The 21,186-nt window shown below is 39.3% G+C and overlaps 1 protein-coding gene across 5 annotated transcripts in view; it reads right to left on the bottom strand.

Annotated features, from left to right (window-relative positions):
• Nucleotides 1–21,186, bottom strand: part of sbm (L-type amino acid transporter sobremesa) — a 195,680-nt gene that overhangs the window by 124,028 nt on the left and 50,466 nt on the right. For 3 of the 5 annotated variants that reach the window (XM_090377501.1, XM_090377498.1, XM_090377499.1), the window contains exon 2: nucleotides 13,054–13,175. The exons of 1 other annotated variant lie outside the window; for it this stretch is intronic. In XM_090377501.1, coding sequence (XP_090233627.1) covers nucleotides 13,054–13,087 — 34 coding nt within the window. In that variant the 5' untranslated portion in view covers nucleotides 13,088–13,175. Of the gene's footprint in view, nucleotides 1–13,053; nucleotides 13,176–21,186 lie in introns of those variants that run through there. One more of the 5 variants, XM_090377502.1, reaches the window with a different exon arrangement.

Here is a 21,186-nt window from a genome sequence, read left to right as displayed (position 1 = left end):
GTTTGCTACTAATAAAATTGCATAAAAAGAATCTAAGGATAACAAGTTATCCTTCAGGGACCGTTTTACTACCACAAAGAAAACCCAAGCCGCCATCTGACGCTCAAGACAGGGATTAACATTATTGGGGTCAATAATGCCGAACTGGTGAAAGAATACGTTGTTAGGTGCATTGCCCCGATTTGTCTTATGTTTTGGTCATCAGCTCCAGAAATACGCCAAAACCTTCCCAAGCGTTGAATATTGGTTCCTTAGGTGGTTAAACCGGATCTTCCAATTTTCCTTCACTGTATCAAGACACATTCCGTATATCTGTATACAAAATTATGATATTAGGGTCCCCCGTAAATGATTACATCTATACCCATATTATTTATTTGTTTGTAAATTTCGTGTGTTCTCTGGTCGATTTGCCTGTTTGCTGGACGAAAAAACCCCAATTTCTGCAGAAAAAAAAAAACCTTGCCATCTACGGCTGAGGCCGACTAACTCAGCCACTGAGTGAAAAAGGCCCACTAAAGTTCTTCGCGTCATCGACGGGATTCGAACCCGTGCCTTTTCTACTCTGTGGGGAGGATGGTGACGATACCACTGTTGCTACCCGCGCAGACATTCTGTATGCAAATATGGAGTGGACACCTTGGAAGTTGATGTTATCAGGACAAATATTCGTATCGTAGACAAGTTATTGACAGGTAGATTTGATGCGCCAGTCCTATCAGGCACCATTTCGCACCCAAGAAGTCTGGGGAATCAAGCAGCTTGCAAATCAAACCACTCCGGTCCAACCTAATCTCCTTGAAAAGCTTTTACTGCATGTTCCCGCTTAATACAATCTAAATCCTGAACCTGTTTCAAGTAAACTGTGAAAAATTATACTTCACAACGACTATCTTCCAATAAACAACTGAGTCACAACAGTTCTAACTAGAACCCATAGTCTCATGCATGCGGTACAAGTAAAAATTGAGTTGGGAAGCCTGCTCGCCATCGAAGGCGGTCCCAATGCGCAGTTCTCTCAAAACCTTTGCCATGGTTTTGGATGTCGTTTTGGAGGTTGACTGCCTCTCAGTGTTTTGCTGCCATCAAGCAGTTCGTGCGCGAAGTTTGATAAGCTTTACACGTTCTGGATACTTCTCTTTGAGACACCCAGCACGAAGGACCTTTTTTAATTTAAAAAAAAACTCAATTTTTTTTGTAAATTTATTGTCTGAGTTCTAATTTTTTTTTTATCCCCTCTAGCTTCCGAATAAGAATGTCGCGGTTTTGAATTTTTAATTGAAATAGACGCCTTCTAGATATTGTCCAAATGGAACCACAAGTGTGCCACTTCTCGACCTGCTTAATAAAATACATAATTTAATAAATAAACTAGTCAAAGGAAATTTTTCTGTGGAAATTTTAATTTGCAAAAATATCACTCAATTGCTCTTCATTCTCAATTTAATTCAAGCCTTCATATTTAATGAAGGCTGAAACTCCAGACCAGTCAACAGTACTCGGAGATCTCTAATGAGTCGTCCCAGTGTGTAATCCTTCCATCACTGCAGTGGTTGTTTCACTGAGCTGTTTTTCTTGTTGGATTTGATCTTCTCGCTTTCGTTGAGCGTAGCTGTTTCTTCATCGACTATAAGAGATGGTTTTATTTTCGGATATTAGCTAAGTTGTTGACGCTAATGGACGTTAATGAACTGAATAATATATCAAATTTCGTAGCGAATATGAGTGCATTGAAGGCCGATGCTTTTTATTTCTGGTTGTCTGCCAAATAGTAGATTCGTTTCTGTCATGCTTTTGTGTGTCTGATATATCGGTGTGAAGTGCCCTGGGCGGCCTCTGTGTAACGCTTTCTGCGAGTGATGAAGTGTTGTTCTCTCTCTCTCTCTCTCTCTCTCTCTCTCTCTCTCTGGCTTGGTTTTATGATTTAATCGTGATAGAAGCCATGATTTCGTGGGAGCCTCAAGTATTCGTTTCTGTTTTTTCGGATCTCTGCCAGAATGTTCTGAGCGTATAGTTGGACTGCAGATTCTGTGGTTTCTTGTTGATTGACTGTGTTTTTTTGGACATTGCTCTATTGAGAGTCAAAGAATCAGCTGGTTAGAAAGGAGACAAACAGACATGCAAATAATGCCATTTCGTGTACAGATCGCGCGCATGGAATTCCGCCTCCTAAAAAGTGTTCGACTTTCCACCGTCTGTAGCAATTGGGGAGGCGGGCCAAGATAAGGAGTCCGTTGAGCGTCGCCAAACGAAGGACAGAAACAAAAGACGTGGGAAGCAAACACAGCCAATGGAATTCTATCTACTTGCTAGAAATTTTCAGATTAGACTCAAATAATAAGATCAGATTTGTTCACTTCCAGGAGCCCACAGTCACAGAACAACTCTGTGCTGATACAGGCAAGTTAAATATAAAACTCCAAATAACACAGTACATAGACATTAATTGAATCAAGAACACGCCTTTATCAGTTGAATACGTATGGCCATGTTTGCATTGTGACATGAATATGCAATACAAGAAATATTTTAAATAGCGCAGCTATATGATACTGTTCCTGTCTCATCCATATCTGTTTTCCCTGTTTATCAAGCATCTTCCTGAGAGTACATTGTAAACAGTAGTGTTTAAAGGGATGTTTACTTTCACCCTTTGGCTCTGTCGCAAAGGCTGCTAACTCCGTAAAGTCTAAAATTCGCGCTACCTTGGAATATTGTTCTCACATCTCTTATTCGATCCAGAGAGAGAGAAAGAGCGAGAGCCCAGTTAACTCCTCTCTTAGAAACTCGCTTCACTCCTGATAATTTCATAGGCATTGTAATTCTTGAATTAACGTCATAATTCCACCCCTTCCCTTTCTTGAAAACCTTGCTTCAGCACCCATTCAGAAATCAATTCCAGAATTAAAGAAATAGCTTTCCTCATTTATCCCTTCTACTTTTGTTCTTTACAACAACGTCCCTTCAAACGTATTCGCTTAAAATTGCAATCCACACGAATTCAAGTCGAAAATCGGCAAGCAGGCTTATCATCCGAACCAATACACGATATCAGAATATTATTGGTTGTTCTAATGACCTTCGTGTTTGTGATTACCAATTAAAAATTAAGCAATTTTAATATCATGTGGCGAAGGAGTTAATTTAACAACCATTTTTTTTGAAAATATATGTATGTAGTTACTTTTTTTTTACGGTGTTCTGTTCGTTCAATTCGCTGAATATGAATTCTTTGAAAGGATTCTGAGCGGTATTGCTCTGGTGGATAATTGATGCCAATCTCGATAGATAAAGTCCAGTGTTTGACCATCAGATACCCCTCTCTAAGCTGGAAAGTGCGTTATAATTTTCCCAGTATCTTTATTTTATAAATTGAACTTTAATTTTACAATAATTGGTTTTGCAAGAGACGATTTGGTGGTTTCCTTTAGTGGCGCATTTAGATCTGTTGGGGGTCCTAAGGCATTGTATTGGACTCCTCCGCTGATGCTGAGTTTTGTGTATTTGGGTGTATACGTAAACTTTTGGGGCTCCAGATATGGGAAGGCCGTTACGCGCCCTGATTTTCCTATGATGGATAGTAATGCTACGGTATTCACCCATAGCCTAATCATGTGCTACAGTTTGGATACTTTGCTTATAGAAATAGGGATGTCTCGAAAATGCGTATTCATTTTAAAGAATTAACTGTATCCTGTACATCGTAATTGATATAGATGGCTTTTGATGTCTGGAAACGCTTTTTGTATTCACTACTGGAGGGTGTCGAATTATTTATCACTCTTAAACAGTGGTTGGCTCTTGCAGATTTTATTTCTGAAATCCTAAACATCTTTTTCAAATTACTTCGTGTGGAGATAATGATGGTAAGTAGTTGCTCCGTGCAATCTTTTTATTATATTTCAGTTGCACCCCTTTCTCTTAGCCCGAAGCACAATATCTTGACCTATATGTTGCCGAAGATAAATATGAACGAAACGAACAAACAAGTTCCCTGATTTGCATGCAGAATGACCAGTTATACGAGTGAAAGGGTTATACCGTAAGGGTGCTCATTCTTATTATAATAAAACTCCTTGCACATAGAGGCCCATCCTGTTCTACAGGATGCCACTTGTAATGTAGATGTTTCCCACACACTCACTACACTTAACGTTTAGGACTCGTAACCAAACTGAAGCTGCAGACATTATTTGCCTCGTTGTATCATTAGAGGAACACATGTGTGTTTTTGATCTTTTGATACAATGTCAGTCCTGTATGTGGTTTACTCAAGAACAGATGCGGTGCTTCCATTCCTAAAGATTACGATTGTGATGTAATTTATTGTTCGGTAGTTGACCAAATATGCGAGAATAAATTATGGAATATGAAATAAGTACATCACAATTCTTTTAAATCTCACCACGGTGATGAAAATTTATAAATAATACGATAAACATCAGTTGCAAATTGCTTCTGGTAGAAGACCATCTAGAATTTTACTCCATTTCATTTAGAAGTTTTCAAAATCGCGCCAAAAACATTAGGGACGTTCGTGTCACAAAATTATATTATCATTTAATCCTGACTTCCTCCCTCTCTCCTTCCTTTCTGTGTACTCTCGATATCGGATAGAGCAAACTGAATTTCGTGTTGGGTAATGAATGTGCCTGCACCAGCTATCACTGACAGCCTCTTGTATGTTGTACACTGAATACATTTCTCGTATTAAGTTAGATCTGCGCGCGCGCGCACACAACACGATAATACTGTATGCCATATCCATTATGATATCCACACACTGGAGCGTGCTGCACATTCTGGCCTGTAGCGCCTCCTTAACAGCATCGTTTTGCCATTTAATCTTGACCAACCGGTACTCGCTGGCGATCCACGACTCACATACCTCGCCGAGCGTGTCCACGAGCTTAATGAAGTAGAAATAATCGATGACCACCGCACACCTATTATTCTCCAAACACTGGTAACTGTTATATATAGTTTCGAGAATAAGGAACGTACTTCTTTCTATAATAAGCTAATTAATAAGCGGAGAATATACTGTATAAGAGACGAAGGTTGCTCGTGATTTTTGCTTTAATGAAACTTTGCGCACTTAAAGTCTTTCTTAACGTGGATGTCAAATAAAAGAAAAAATAAATTCCGTGTAAGAGTGGATGTGTTGCTAACAGACTACTAATTTGTGTAGCTCAGAGGCAGTTGATGCCAGCAACGTTGGAAGTTGGATGAGAAAACTGAAGTGGAAACCCGCTTCGAGAGCCTTCTGCTGCTGTTACAAATGAAAGGTTCTTCCATTCTCAGGAATTGTTGAGAATGGAAGAACCGCTGTCAGGGAAAGAGTTGACGACAGGTTCAATTGAACAAAATGTTGTGGAAACAATCATTGATTATATAAGATTTCGGGAAATGTGCGCAAGTGGATGGATGTACTGAAATGCTGAATGTTTTACCAAACTGGATTTTGGCATCGGGGAGTACCATCTTTAGTTATTGCGCGGCGGTGTAGCTAGAAAAGTAGGTGCACTGTTTGTTTGTGCATCTGGATGGCTTCTCAGGTGTGTGTGTGATTTCAAAATATCATTAATTTAATTGATTTATAATTGAGTGGGTTGCAAAATTTTTAGCTTCGAAATATACATCGAATCACGTGACTCTAGCAGATCATGTTGGTCCCTTATGCAGAAAATCCACTAGAAGTCGCGAAAAAGTGCTGTTCTGGCAGATAAACCGGCTGTTTTGAATGAAATGACACTTGGTATAACTTCTAACCGTGTTTTGAAAGTGGTCCACTTTCAACTGTTGGGTTTACACTTTTGTGATGAAATGCCGAAAATCGGGAGTACTTTGCTTTTCATATTTGCTTTTAAAGATGATGATTCTGCAAATTGCAGCGAGTGGAGAATACTGATTTTTAACACGCTTTCTTCCTTGCATCACATGCCTCTATTACTGTTACTATTACTATTTCAGAATTTGGACAGCACAGAATGCCAATTGATATTGCGTTTCTGTGACGTGGAAGTCTCATTTTAACAAGGATATGGATATGTTGAAAGAGTGCAGAGAAAAGTAACAAGATTAGTCAAAGGCACAGGGACCAGGAAAGACGTGTAAATTGCGGTGTCTGGAAAGTAGGCGTCTGCTAGGGATCCTGGTCGAAGTGGACCTCAGTTTGATTTTAAATCTGATTAAAGACTTTAAATGGTTTGAGTAAAGTAAACTAAATGATGGCATCCTTATTCTTTCTCAGGCAACGCACGTAAGAAGAGAAATTTAAATCTAAAAATATGGTTGCACGTTAATGTGCGTAAATTTGGTTTCGGCCAATCAGTTGATCCGTTTATATTGTCTGTAAATTGCTAATGTTCTATGGTCAATTTTCTGTTTTCTGGACGAAAACCGACAGTTTCTGGGAGAAAACCATGCTACCCTCGCTGAGACTGACTAACTCAGCGACGTTGTGAAAAACACCCCCGGGATTCGAACTCAGATCTTTTCCACCCGGGGTGGGGAGAAGCGAGGACGGTGATCCTTCCATCTGTGCTACCCACGAGGACAATTAATTGGTGGTAATAAATCAATCAGTCAGTAATTGATGGTGAAAACAAACTGCCATCTGGTATTGTGAAAGTGGGTATGCCAGCAATGAGGTGAAATGGTGTATTTTATTTTATTTTAGTCTGATGCTGTTTAAGCTTTACAATTCGTGTTCTGCTAATGCAGAATTGTATTCTGCGCAGGCAATCTGCTGCTGCTGTTATGGTAGGCCCCAAACGTTTTATTTTTAATTATTATAGTTATTCACGAAATTCAGACCACCCAGGGACGGTGATGTGTCAGGAGAGTATCTTATTTACCACATTCACATGGGCTCATCCTTACCTACCAACTGTTGGTAGGTGAGGCTGAGTATGTCATCAGGACAATATTACAGGAATTTTTTCGCTGAAGAAGTGCTACATGCCACTGAAAGAATATTTAAGATCTATAAAAATTTATTATTTTTTTTAAGTTTACGAGTATTAATTACTTAAATTTATATCTTAAGTTAAACAAATTCGCTTTATTACTTTGAAGTATCCCACTTGAAGAAACAAATTTTCTTCAAGCCGATCTGAAATGTTCTTCAGAATCAAAATCCTGAATTTTGATTCTGCAAAACTACCTATATAATTATAATATGATATAAATTTTCTTGATGCTGGAATACGATTTCTTCTTCAGAAAAGTGAGTTGGATTTCTGTTAACCTTTTGAATTTTCTATAAATCTTGACAATCTGATGCGGATGAAAGTTTGAGTGACCACCTTAAAGAAACGAGGAATGTTCCCATTAAGCAACTGATCATGGGCATATGCGTTTTCTTTGGCTCCCTGTTATGAAATTTTGAAGCCTTTCCCTTCCCCGCAGCCTTAATTTTATTTTACACTTCTTTCCAAAAAAAAATAATAAATTCTCGAAAGAATTTAATCGAATTTAGATGACAACCGACTATTGTCATAGGCAAATAACTCTAGAATATGGTTTATTAGATTTCATAATGGCTTGCAAAACTTTTCGGCTCCACTGGAAGTGTTCTCTTTGCTTCAAGTCGTCAACATTTAGTATTGAACCAATTGCGTGTATCCACCGTTTTGTTTGTATAACAATCAATTTGCTGACATGGATTGATTGGTCAACCTTATACAGTATATCAAAAGTAAATAAATGAGCTATAGTTCCGATTGTTTTTAAACTTTATCGATATAACTGTTCCATCCTGACGAGTGGGCCTAACTTACAATGTTGGGTATGTTGCAATTCTCAAATGCGCTTTTTGCACTTTTTGGTTTTCTTCTTGCTGAAGACAACACCTACCAGCTGTTTTGGGATGCAGAATACGCTCAATCGTGTATTGAAACCTAAAAATGTGAATGAAGAAATTCCGTTTGCAAATTTGCGGATATCTAGGGTGCTCATAAAGTTTCTATCAATTTTTGTGAAATAACTGGACAATGTGTGGAATTCAATTATAAAACGATAGAGTGTTAATATTTACTGAATAAACAATATCCCGTCATAGCTCAAACCTTCCTGCAGCATTTTTAAACACGTCCTGGAGCATTTGTGGAGTTATTTTGTGGCCCTTACAATGCGTTGACGTAAGTTTTGCATGTAACCTTCGTTTGATAGACATCCGATTCAATAAAGCCCCATGCAAAGAAATCTAAGGGGTTAGATCTAAAAGTCTAGCCGGCCAGGCTCTGTTCAGACGTGCGTGGCTGCTCCATGATAACTCCTCGTACCGCATCCACCACCTTATGCCCTGAGATTCGTGGACGTCTAGATCTTGGTTCATCATTTATACATCCCGTTTTTTGGAATTTGTTCAACTCGCGTGTTGTTTTGTCTGTTGGTCCTTCTTTTTAAAATCTTCTTCTAATCCTCTCTCTGATTTCATTGCAGTTCATTCCCTGGATTCGCAATATCACACGCTCCTCTACATTCATTCTCAGAGGTTTCTGCAATAAAAATAAATAAATTAAATTATTTCACAAAAATAGATAGGGACTTTATGGACACCCTCTATGATCACATAAACGATTGTTTCGGGCATGGATCCGCAGTCATTTTACAGTCTTTCATTGCAGTCCTGGTGTTCCATAAACGCCAAGGGATTTGTGTACCACAATAAAGATTATTTATTTTATGAAATCGAGACAGACGCACACATGTACGTTTTCTGTTCGTCATGTTTTCAAACCAGCAAACACTAAATTTGCGAGAGAGAGAGAGAGAGAGAGAGAGAGAGAGAGAGAGAGAGCTCTTTACTAGAAACACATAACGCTTGTAGTTCACGTTCAAACTGCGATGTCCTGGCACGCGCAGTAAAAAAACAACCCACTCTAGCGAAAAACATACACACACGTCTGTTTTGGGAATATTTGTTCCTTCCTTGCCAAGTGGGTACTGTACATATATTTGTTTGATAATTTATTTTTAAATTGTGCAGGATCTCTTTCCAAATATCTTTACCGAGTCAAAATTGTCACGTGTCATCAGTTTGCTTTTGTTGCCAGTCATTCTGATAACTAGATTGCGTTCATAACTGTGCGTGTGTGTGTTAAGGGCCAAAGCAACTAAGGCTACGAGGCGTGAGTATATTGTGCCTGTAATTGCGTGTGTTCTTCTGTCGATTAGATGAGCGTAAAACTGGAATTTCCGGGAGATAAAACCACGCAACCCTCGCATGAGACCGACTAACTCAGCTACGTTATGCAAAAACCTATAAATAATTAGAACCGTGTCTTTTCCATTATGTGGTGAACGGTTATTATAGCCACTGTGCTACCGCGAGGAACTTGGTCTACTAGTTATCACCGAAACCATGAGTGCAGCTGAGCTGTGTGTTCTGAACAATTCTACGTTTCTTCATTGTGGGTGATGGTCTTCGAGATCTACAATTCGTGGCAGTCCTACGACGGAGGACTCAATCAGATCTGTAAAACCATATGCTAAACATGGATGAAAAGTTGATTGATAGTAGGAATTGAACAATTCAAAAAGAAAAGTTATAATCTTTTTTTTTTTTTTCATTTAGTTTGGCTTGTTCAGTGCTCGGAAATATGGTCACATGACATCACTAAGGAGTGTTATTCTCCACCAATGACTAAACAGACCTGACAGCGGTGAACCACGCTCGATATAAGAATGTCTATAAGCTTCCACCACATGAGTTCTATGTGCAGTGGTGTTGTCGTGCATGAAAAGAAAATCTGGGCCAACCGCACCCCCTAAAAAAGTCGCGCACAGTGTTCGAGGATCTATTCTCAATACCTCCGCGTTTGATACCCATATCAAAAACATGAAGAGGGGTGTGGCCGTCGATCATTAATCCGCCCCACACGATAACACCGCCTGCACCGTAAGTGCCCCTTTCTCTGATGTTGGAGGGATGGTACCGCATTGCTTGTTGTCTCCAGACGAAATAACGCCAAGAATCTGTTTTTAGGCTAAAACGGGACTCAGAGAACAGAACTGTACCCAATTTGTCCCGCTTCATCTGCGCCAATTACGCCACGTTTTCTACGTGTTCTGTTAATTTTGTTGAGCAGTGTAGCTGCACTATTGATTTTTATAAATTTTGCAAATTGCTTACAATCTTAAGCCACCTGCAAATATTATTTCTTTGTAAAATAATTAAATTAAAAAAGGGGAGATCGTTTCAAACAGAGGTAATCTCAATATTAGAAACAGCTTCTAAATACGTTTCTTTGCGTTAACTTTTAGTCAAAAAAGTTAAGCATTGTCATCGTCGGAGGACAGAGCACAGCATCCCCTGACGGTTGACTGCCAAAGTTAACGCAGAAAGTGTTATTTAGGAGCCATTTCAGCTAAAAAGCAAACAGATTTGGTGGGTGGGGATGATTAGTCAATTTTAATATTTTTAAAATACTTAGAAATCAAATCCAAAGCGCTCTCCATTCTGTCCAAGCTGATACACACCTCTTTGAAATTTTACGAATATATCCAATTCATCTGATTCGTGTTAGTAGATCGAGAACGAATCTTTATTTCATTTACAAAATGAGCCATTAAATTAAAATTGATGGAATTGATGAATTGGTACAAAAAAGAGTGCGTGCATTCTAAATTGTTTATTTTATTTATTTTAACATCTTGTTTTAAATTATTAATGCCAGTTTAAGTAACAGAAGCGTGAAAGAAGCGCAGAGTGTGAAGAAATATATACGAAGAGGAAGGGCAAAAGGACTCGCTTGCTGTATGTGTGAAACCTTTGGCGCTGTTAATGTCTTAAAAATGTAGCGTAAGCAAAAGCGTTTCCGTTATATAATGACGTTTATTAGGAACGTTTCGACTTTGAAATCGGCTTGAATACCAAGTGGGGAAAGGGGTGTTTGGATGTTATTTTGGAGCACCTTTCGTAGCAGCATTGAAGCTCCGAACTCTGTTTGTTTTCATAGTGGATGGGTGGCGTGTCCTAATAAATCCCCGCAAACATCACCTCCAGATGATGCTTGTAAAGATTTATGCAACTGGAAAAAGGACAACATGCAAAGAACGAAGGAGACTGAAAGGGCATTCGGGCTTTGTGTTCGACCCACCAACTGAGACTAATTGCGTCTGACGGCTGACAATGGATCTCCGATTACATTAATTCTGGGAACGAGCAATTGAACATCTGGAACGAGTCCAGTCTCTCGAAACTTTAAGATTTCCGTCGTTGACAGTGCTAAACATTTAGGCAGCATCAAGGTTATGTGTTGCAATGCATTCCTTGTGTTACAACGAGGTGAAGGAAAATTAATGATGTGCGAGAATAAATAGCTTTCTAACAGATGCCATCCTGTGGTCATGATACCTCAACAACTGTAGCAGCCCTCAGTTCTTAGTTTTGATTGGAAGAGTAACTCATTGTTGACGAAGGATTACTTCATTGCAAGTATTATGCGTCGATTACTCGTTATTAAGCCACAAACGACCCCTCCCACCAGATGTGCACAACACAGTTAAGTTCTTTTGGTTTCTTCACGGCCTCCAGACGTGAGTCTTGTCGCTGTTTTCTGATGACACAGGCTAATGATTCCCTTTCTGGATGACCTGTGAAATAGATGCCATAGTTTACTGATGCACTGCATCAGTTACAGGTCTTTAAAGTTTTTTTTAAATTCGGATCGTACTGACATCTGAACTTTATGCTACGAACCTCAACCTAAAATAGCCTTGTGTGATGGTAACTTTATTTAACCTTTTAACGAGTGCCAGGATTTAAGAGAGAAAAGGTTGGATGCAAATGATATTGCAAAGGAGTATAGGACGTTTGGGAAAGTGGTCAGAAAGGCAGTCCCCGTGATATCAGAAACGCATTCAGGTTTCATTTGTTAATAGATTTAAAATTATTAATTGATATTTTCCCCGAATACAAATAAAATTGATCGAGACAAACATTCTAGTTATACACCGGTGCGCAAAACTTAAGGACCAACACTATTTCTAAAGGTTACAACCACAAAATCTTTACTTAAGGTACTCTTTACTGATGAGAGTAGATTCAGTCTCAGTAGCGATTCTGGACGTCAGCTAATCTGGCGAGAGGTTGGCACACGGTATCACCCCGCAAACATCACTGAAAAGGATCGATATGGCGGTAGAGGTGTTCTCGTCTGGGGAGGCGTTATCTTGGATTTACGTACACAACTCCAGATACTGGAAGGCGATACTGTAATTGGTGCACGCTACTGTACTGAGGTAATCCTTCCCCATGTGCGTCTGTTCCGAGGTGCCATTGGCCCCGAGTTCGTGTTTATGGATGATAACGCCACACCATATCGCATTGCAGCTGTTGACATGCTTTTGGAAAGTGAGGACATTGTTCGTATGGATTAGCCTGCCCGTTCCCGCGATCTAAATCCCATTGAATACATATGGGACACTCTGGGGAGACGCTTACACACGTTCACACCCACCAGAATATGTTCACGAGCAGAATATGATGGCGCTGACAGAGGAATGGACGATGTTACCGCAAGAAATTATCAACAACATTGTTCTAAGTATGGACAGGCAGTGCATCGACATTAGGCGTGGCCATATCTCATACTGAGGACCACCTCTTCCCTTTGTTCCATCTTTGGAAGTGATGCATCTGTATCATGGCAGGCAGTGCTATGTTGCCATTTTTGAATAAAATTCCTCTGTACCATTTTGTTTCCGTTGTTATGTCGGTGTTGTTTCCTTCATCCTTTCTGTACCTCACGAGGTTCCTTTGGTATGCTTTTCCCATATCCGGGCCAATCCTATGAGAAGCTACAAGTGAAAACCTGACTGGTCCTTTTAAATTTTGCACACCAGTATAGGAAGAAGGCATTTCAATTGTGGAATTTTGGTCCGAATTTGAATGCATCCCGGTTGGAATTTGTTTCAACGACACTGCACACTACTTTCTTGCAGGTCCTTCATTACAGGAATAATTGCTTGGTTATAGGCCTATTTTGTTGGCATTGGATTGCGTGCTACGCCTACACTTAAAAAATTAAAAAAGAGCCTTACCGTCATTGTAGTAAGCTGTCCCTGTTGGCGCCATCCCCGCGCTGATGTGATCCGTCTTGAAGCCGGTGGCGATGCAGATTGATTTAATGACACAAAATCAACGGCACACGCTTTTATTCCTCCTAAAAAGAAAGAAAATGAGAGAGATATTGATTTCTTTCTCTGTTATAAAGTTTTTCTTCTTCTTCTCAAGAGTTAGCAGATTCAAACGCTCTCTGTGTTTCACATTTTAAGCAGCGAAATATTTTTTGATGTTAAAGAACTTCCCAAAGACATCACATACGCAATAAAATCATTAAACGGAAGTGCGCACGCTATCTTTTGAAACTGGTTTATTGAGAGCGCCGTCTCAGAGATGGTTGCATGTCTCTGCCAATCTGAAGAAAATTGTACAGCCTCGCTTATGCATAAGTGCTTTTAAGAAGTTTTATGAGAGGGGAACATATAATAGCAGCAGTATCAGTTCAGTATAGTTATCTAAACAAATAAACCGTTTTCAATGGCTGTATAACGGGTATATCCCCCATTTGCCCTCAAAATAGTCTGGATTCATCGTAGCGTGGACTCAACGAGGGGTCGAAAGTCAGTCTAGAGTTAACATAGACCAGCATGGTCTATGTTGACTCAATTGCTTCTCACAGTTGCAAATTGGAAAGCTGTGGATCTTTGTTGGAAGAGCCTGTTCCACTTTATACTCCAGGTGTACGGTTTGGTTGAGATCTCATCTGCATTTATGACTTACTACAGTGGCGGTGAAGACCATTGTAGTAAGCTATAACAAATTCAGTCTCACGTTCCTGGGACTTGAGACTCGACGTGAGTTCTGTACAATTCTGAACTTACATACACCGTATTATCCTGTTGAAAGAGCCTCGCAGATGGATATTACTACAGACGTGAAGTGATGCCCCGGTCTTAAACAATTTCCAGAAAACGTGCGACATTCAGTTGCTCACTGCTATCAAAGGGCTGAATGTACAAAAGCATTCTCCACTCCCTTACACCGCCGCCGCCACCACCAGTGTGCATTGTTGACACGAGGACACTTACTGTATATGTATCTGTATGCGACTAAACTATCATGAGTCTTGGACTTGGACTCATGATAGTTTAGTCGTATTCTATGTCTTCCCATCAAAATGAAACTTCAAGAACCATGATTCGTTCGACTAGGCAACGTTTTTCTAATCCTTCACTGTGCATGTTGGTGTTCCTGAATCCTTTAAGTTTCTTATTTTTTTGCTGACAGGAGTGGAAGCTTGTTCGATCGTGGGTTGCGATATTGCATTCCGTAACAAGGTATGACGAATTGATCGTTATGACGTGTCTCTTTGGTTACCACTGTTGTATCGGGTTGTTATTTGACTGAGTGTAACCTTTCTGTTACCCTATGCATCTTGACAAGGCTTGTGAAAGGTAACGGAAAGGCCACCATTAGTTGACCACCCCTCGCATCAACGAACTGTTTCTCAATACGGCCAATCTGTTTCTCAATATGCCCGAGACACAATCGTACGTGCATACATCAGCAAAGTTGCAGTTCAGAGATATTTTTTACTCTTATCAGCACGTCTAGTGTTAATTACCATGTCACATTCAACGTTTCAAAGTCATCTAAACCTTTGGTTTTTGTCCATTCTCACGCTGGCACTTCTGTATATCGCATGATACGAATACGTGACTTTATTATTACCGAAGGAGCGATCCATTTCATGAAAAGGGTAGGTGTACCTAAGAAAGTGGTGACTTGTACTTTATTTGGCTGGCTGCATTCGAGATCTTATTACGAATAAATGTAATAACTGAACAATTATTGAACAACTATTACTCAAAAGTGCTCATTTATATTGCAATTTTCCTTGGGTTTATGTATCTGATTAACGTGGTACAAGATTTTTAGTACAAGTACATACCTTTGCAATGATTGTAAAATCGATTTTAATGTGCAGTGCCTGTTGAGAAATCTAATATTCTATTACTTACCTAGAATGAACAGTTAATTTACTGTGTGCGTGGCATTTGTATCATCAGAGCGACTTTTTTTTTTTTTTTTTTTTTGAGAATAGAAGTCATGCAACCACTTCTGAAGCACTGAGGTTTTCCTATTTGAAATGTGATGTTTATTTAAATAACGCACAATGCTTTTTGGGTCTGATGTCTCAGAAGTTCTATACAATCAAAACAGAGGTCAAGTCAAAAGCAGCTGCAATTTTAAAACTGTAAATGTGTTCACTACAGTTGACACGTGCTGAAAATGGTAAAAATAAAGATGGGGTTTTCATACTTCTGTTATTGACTGTTGAAATAGTAGACGTTAAGAAGATATTTCTTACGAGGTTTAGCAAAACTCCATCGAACAGATGTTCGACCTACGATTTCCATCACTGACTTTTGTAACCACCGGATGATCTCTTCGTGGTAAGAAGACCAACAAGTCCTACCGTAAGTGAGGAAACCGTTTAGGAGTGGCGTCTACAGTCCACAAAAACCAACGTATTGGACCAGCACGAAACCTGGCGTACGGGAAAAGAAAATATTGCTTCAGATATTTCGTATGGACATGTTTATTAAGCTGGCAGAAGATGAAGAAATTCTGCTGAAATGTTTTCTATTTAGTGATGAGTGCACATTCTACATCACGGGCAAGATGAAAATGTGAGGAAGTGAGCAACCCAACATGGATTTGGGACACGTCCTAGGCATTTCGAAATTAATGTGTTCTGTAAGTTGCAGAAAGATGTCTGTACCGTTCTTTAACGCAGCAAGAAAAATCAACGGTCCCCCTGTATTGAGACATGTTATGGAATTGCGATTCCAAATTATTCAAGATGATCCCGCAGCCAGTGTGGCCGACAAAAATTTTCTTATCAGCTGTCACTTCCAGGATGCTCGAGGCTGTTTGGATTTCCACTTTCCTAGTAGGTCCAGTTCCGAGGTCAGTCATTGAACTTCATAACAATCGACTCCTTTTTGTGGGGTTCCCAGAAGCACACGTTCCCTTTGTCAAGCGATGTGAATGATTTGAAGATAGGAGTCGTGGTGTTACTGTCGATCACTGGAGAGACTGATAGCTACGTCACAGCACGTGGCAAGGGGTTTGTCTTTGAGATGTCAGCCGCATTACAGTTGCAAGGAATATTGTAATTGTTACTACCACGGAAACTTTGATTTGTGCTAGGTACAACGCATTTTTGTACGTAAACATAATATAAAAGGCACCAAAGTGCGAGGCCACTTTGACCTACCCTCTATTTCGACACATCTAGATACTTTTAATCAAAATTCTTAAGACAAGGTGATCCGAAGTGTATTAATAAGAAAGGAGCGAGCTCAAAATAATAACACGTTCAATATGTGAAATCAAATGGGCCGACAAATACTGAGGATAAGTGGATGCACTTATCCTCAGTATTTTAGAAATAATTGATTGCACCGATTATAAAAGTATAGTGTTTTAATAATGATTTTATTGAAAAATATTTGATACAAACTTTCTATTATTCTAATCGCCTTTTCGCCAGTCTTAAGCTGGCTGGGCGGTTGACGTAGATTTCATCCGAGCAATTTCCGTTGGTTTTTCATCCTGCAAACAGAATAACCAAAATGAAATTGCTCGGTTATGTTTATTACCTCATTATCGTGCTTTATTTCAGAAACTTAATAACTGCATCATTTTGCTGATATTTCTCGCGCCTACAATGCGTGCAGCATCATTTATGGATTTGATACGACTGTTCCAGGGTGCCGCCTCACACCGCATCTCAGGTACGTGCCGTAAATAGTGCCAAGGCCATCACGTGACACTGCCGCGCTATCTCGGGCTGCTACAGATGACGGTCCTTTCTTAATTCCCGGAGACAGATGCCGTAAGTAGATGGGAGTCTGGCATTACCTGCAAATCCTCATTACGGGGTGGTCAAGTAACTCGAAGAGTATCGAGTGTCACCGTAACGACACTGCAGTGTGATGACGCGTCTACTGCTTCTCTCAACTATGATCTCCGCACATCCTTCAGCCAGCTAATCAGGGTGGCAGAGACGAAGCAAGCCGCTAATTCTCAATGACAGACAGAAAACGAATTGTCGTGTAAGATAGAAACTCGGTTCAAGTTCGTTATCTTTTTCCCCTCCTCTTATTACTTTTAAACCCTTCCAATCCTCTCCTCATGACGCAGCCAAATTAGCTCTCTCATGAATCAGAATACACTGCTTGGTAAAATTATCAGGAATACACTGTTGTTTTCAATAAGACATTTTTATTTCGTTATACATTATCATCACAATGTTTCCCTCGATGATCGCATGAACCACAATTTGCGTCACGGTACGAAATCATATTTGTAAGCGTGCCACTGATTTGGAAGTGCTGATCCTGTGCCCAAAAAAATGGAAAGAGATTTTGTTGCTTACAGTTTACGAAGTTTCGTTTAAAATAAACACTGTTTTATCGAATTGGAGAAGAAAATTAACCTTCTCTTTGAAGGTTACTACCTTACTGATCTGCCGTTTGTCGTAAGAACAAATCAGTGATACTCCGACATCTGTTATTTCTCCAGGGGAGTATCTGAAGGCTCACTTCTCGGACCTATCCTATTTGTTTTTTACATCAATGAATCTCTCTCTCTCTCTCTTCTTCCATCTTCCCACCTAGTATAGCGTATGCCGATGATATTTCCGTCCTGATCACAGATAAAGACCCTAATCAGCTTCAACTGAAAATCTCTGCCTTGCTCTCTGTGATGTATAGTTGGCTTCAAAAGAATCAGCTTATACTGAATCCAGAAAAAACAAAATATATGGTGTTTAGAAAGAAAAACAAACCACTAAATATTGATTTCGACATAACAAACAAAGAAAAAGGACCTTAAAGGGTGAATGAAACCGTTTCTTGGAATCGGGCTAGATGATAAGCTAAGTTGAGTAAAACAAATGAAAGAAAACTTCGTCACTAGCGGGAATGCTCGCCAGGGCCTCTGCCTGGGTGTCTCCTTCCCTTCTCAGACTAGCATTTTATTTTTATTCTATTAATAACAAGATACACAACAGGTAACCATTGAGAGTGTATCTGAGAGCAGAATAATGAACACAACTGATAACAAAAATATGAAATCCAACAGGAAGATAAACATTGATGGAGATTCAAACATTAAAATCATGTACAAAAGAGGTACAAAGTTAAGTTACCGGTAAAACAAATAATAATCAATTAGATAGAGAATATAAAAATAATAAACTACAATAATTAGATAAGAGCTAGTCACTTTGCAGTTTAAGAGAAGAGGCAAACTTATGGATGGAGTTCATCATTGGTTGGGAGTTGTCAGAGAAGTCAATGACAGAGTTATTTGCTGATTCTGTTTAGTGGACTGAACTTCATAAAGTCCGTGGTGGCAGATTCAAGGCGAAACAGTGTAAGGTTCCTGACTTGTCCACAAGGAACGTTGATTTTACTAAGGATATCAGATGCTTCATAAGTCCAGTGAGAACTTTGGCTAGAAGGGTGATGTCAGCAATAACTCTTCTAGTGCACAGAAGCCTCAGATGAAAGTAATCACAGCGATTCATAATACACCGAGTGATAGAATAGAGGATTACGGAACGTAAGGTAACGGACCACCTGCCAAGAAAAGTTTGCGAGAATCAACTCCATTTTCAATCGATGCGTTCGTTCAATTTTAGGTCTTCCCTGAAACGAATCGGTTAGTTCAAGATACAAGGAAGTGGGACTCCTAAGCATCTACTTGCTGTTGCAGAAAGCCGAGGCGGTCTTTACAATGCTTTGAAGACACCTGACTTTCCCCTCTCTCTTCAGATCCTTTTTCATAACCATAGAAGAAGAAGAAATATCGTTCAATCTAAGAAAGGAAGCCAACCTGAAGATTCCGCTTTTCAGAAAAGCCATAGGTCAAAAAAATATAAAATGCAGAGGCGTTAAAAACTGGAAAAAACTTCCGGCAAAAATCAAAAATGTCATTTCACTAAACCGATCGAAGAAACTTCTAATTGAACACATCGCCAGGGATATCTGATTCAAATTACCTTCCACTCAACTCTTGGATTTTAAAAACAGAGGAAATCATTACCAATATAGAAATTACGTACAAATATTAAAGGAAGCAGTTGCCAAAGAGTTTGAAAACTTTTATCTCAACTTTCTTTTCTTTTCTCTCCTCATTTAATTGTAAAAATGTTCACAATGATACTACAAGTATCGATGGTTTATTTGATATCAAAATTCATTTGTCTTTTCTGTTGAACAATACCTGTAAATTTCAGAACTGTATATTTTTAATGTTATTTACATTAAAACCATTGGTTTATGCGTTCTCCCTCCCTTTTTTCTGTTATCTCCCCCCCAAAAGTGTAACATAAAATAGGGATAAATAAATTATCTTTCTATACATTAAAAAAGTTTTCCTCCTAGTGATATTCATTCGAGCCACTGGGAGAAGAGGGCGGGGCAATTACGTCACAACAAATGTGCAGGCAAATAATTTACAGTGTTGATTGCATTGAGAGACAACTGCCTCCATAACGATCACCAACCTCGTGCACGTGCTTCACTCTGTAATACATGATCACTCACGGCATCATTTAATGTTCCATTGTAATGTCAGCTGATGAAGGGAACATCTTCCTCCCCATTGAAGAATTACCTGGAAATCTTGTCCTACGCAAACAGTCTCCTCGAATTCTCCAATCATCATCAGCCATTTAAAATCCACTGCAGGATGAAGGCCTCTCCAGCAACTTTCCAGTTCCTTCTGTTTTGAGCACAGGCCATCAATTTACTACCCACAAACTCATGAATTTCATCTATCCATTTCCGCCGTTGTCTTCCAGGTTTTCTTCTAGCTCCTCTTGGGTACCATTCTGTTATTTTCTTAGTCCATCTGTCATCATGTCTTCGAGCTATGTGTCCTGCCCAAGACTATTTTAGTTTCGATAAGAATACTTGTTCATCATTACTTTTGTTTTAGCCATATTCATCTTTAGTCCAAAATCCTTACTAACCGTGCATAACTGATTAAGATTTTCCTCTAATTCTTTGGGATCGTAGCTTATGACCACAATGTCATCTGCAAATCGTAAATGGTTTAGGTACTCCCCATTCACATTGACTCCTTTCTGCAACCAGTCTAATCTTCTGAAAGCTTCCTCAAGGGCAGCAGTAAACAGCTTCGGAGATATTGTGTCTCCTTGTCGAACTCCTTTCTCGATTTTAAATTTCCTACTGTCTTTGTGTAGTCTAATAAAGGACTAATAGCGTTCTCATATATTTTCTTCAAAATCATAATTTTTGGGGTATCTATGCCTTGTCTTTCCAGTGCCCGAAACATTGCCTTATGACGTATGGAGTCAAATGCCTTTTCATAATCCACAAATGCCAGGCATAATGGTGTTTTATATTCATTTGCTTTCTCCATTAGCTGTGATATTACGTGAAGGTGATCCATAGCTGAGAATCCTGTCCTAAAGCCAGCTTGCTCTTTCGGTTGATTCTCATCAAGTATTCTTTCTAATCTGTTAGTAATTTGTAGATGTGGGATAACAAGCTAATTGGTCTATAATTTCCAATTTCTGATTTATCTCCTTTCTTATGCAGCAAAACGATGATTGCATTATTCCACTGCTTAGGCGTCACACCTTTTCTAATGCACTTTGTGAAGAGCCTTGCCAGTTTTTGTGTTATGTCTCTTCCTCCCAATTTTAACAACTCTACAGTAACTTCATCTTCCCCCGGGGCTTTCTGATTCTTCATTTTCTTCAGTGCATGTTCTACCTCATCAGGAAGAACATTGGGTATGTCGTATGTGTTGCTACTTTGCAATCCATCTTCCCCACTGCTGGCATCATTCCCCTTTTCCTTGTATAATTCTCTATAGTAGTCTTCTGTTATTTGAATTATGCCTTCTCTGCTGTTTATAAGTACACCATCGCTATTCTTCAGTTTCAGTATCATTTGTCTTTCTGTATCACTGCTCATGGCTGCTGATTTAAATCCTTTGTTTTCCCTTAATGCTTGTTCTACTTTTCTTGTGTTAAATCTTCTTATGTCCTCTCTGAGTCTCTTTCTAATGGCTTTGCATTACTCAGTATACTCAATTTTTTCCTTGTCAGTGTTTATCTTGCT

Source organism: Mastigoproctus giganteus, chromosome 7 (genome assembly GCF_048544385.1).
Source record: "Mastigoproctus giganteus isolate SK-2022 chromosome 7, ASM4854438v1, whole genome shotgun sequence".
NCBI classification, from domain to species: Eukaryota; Metazoa; Arthropoda; class Arachnida; order Uropygi; family Thelyphonidae; genus Mastigoproctus; species Mastigoproctus giganteus.
Note: the sequence above shows the minus strand (reverse complement) of the source record. Positions and strands in the feature narration are given on the sequence as shown.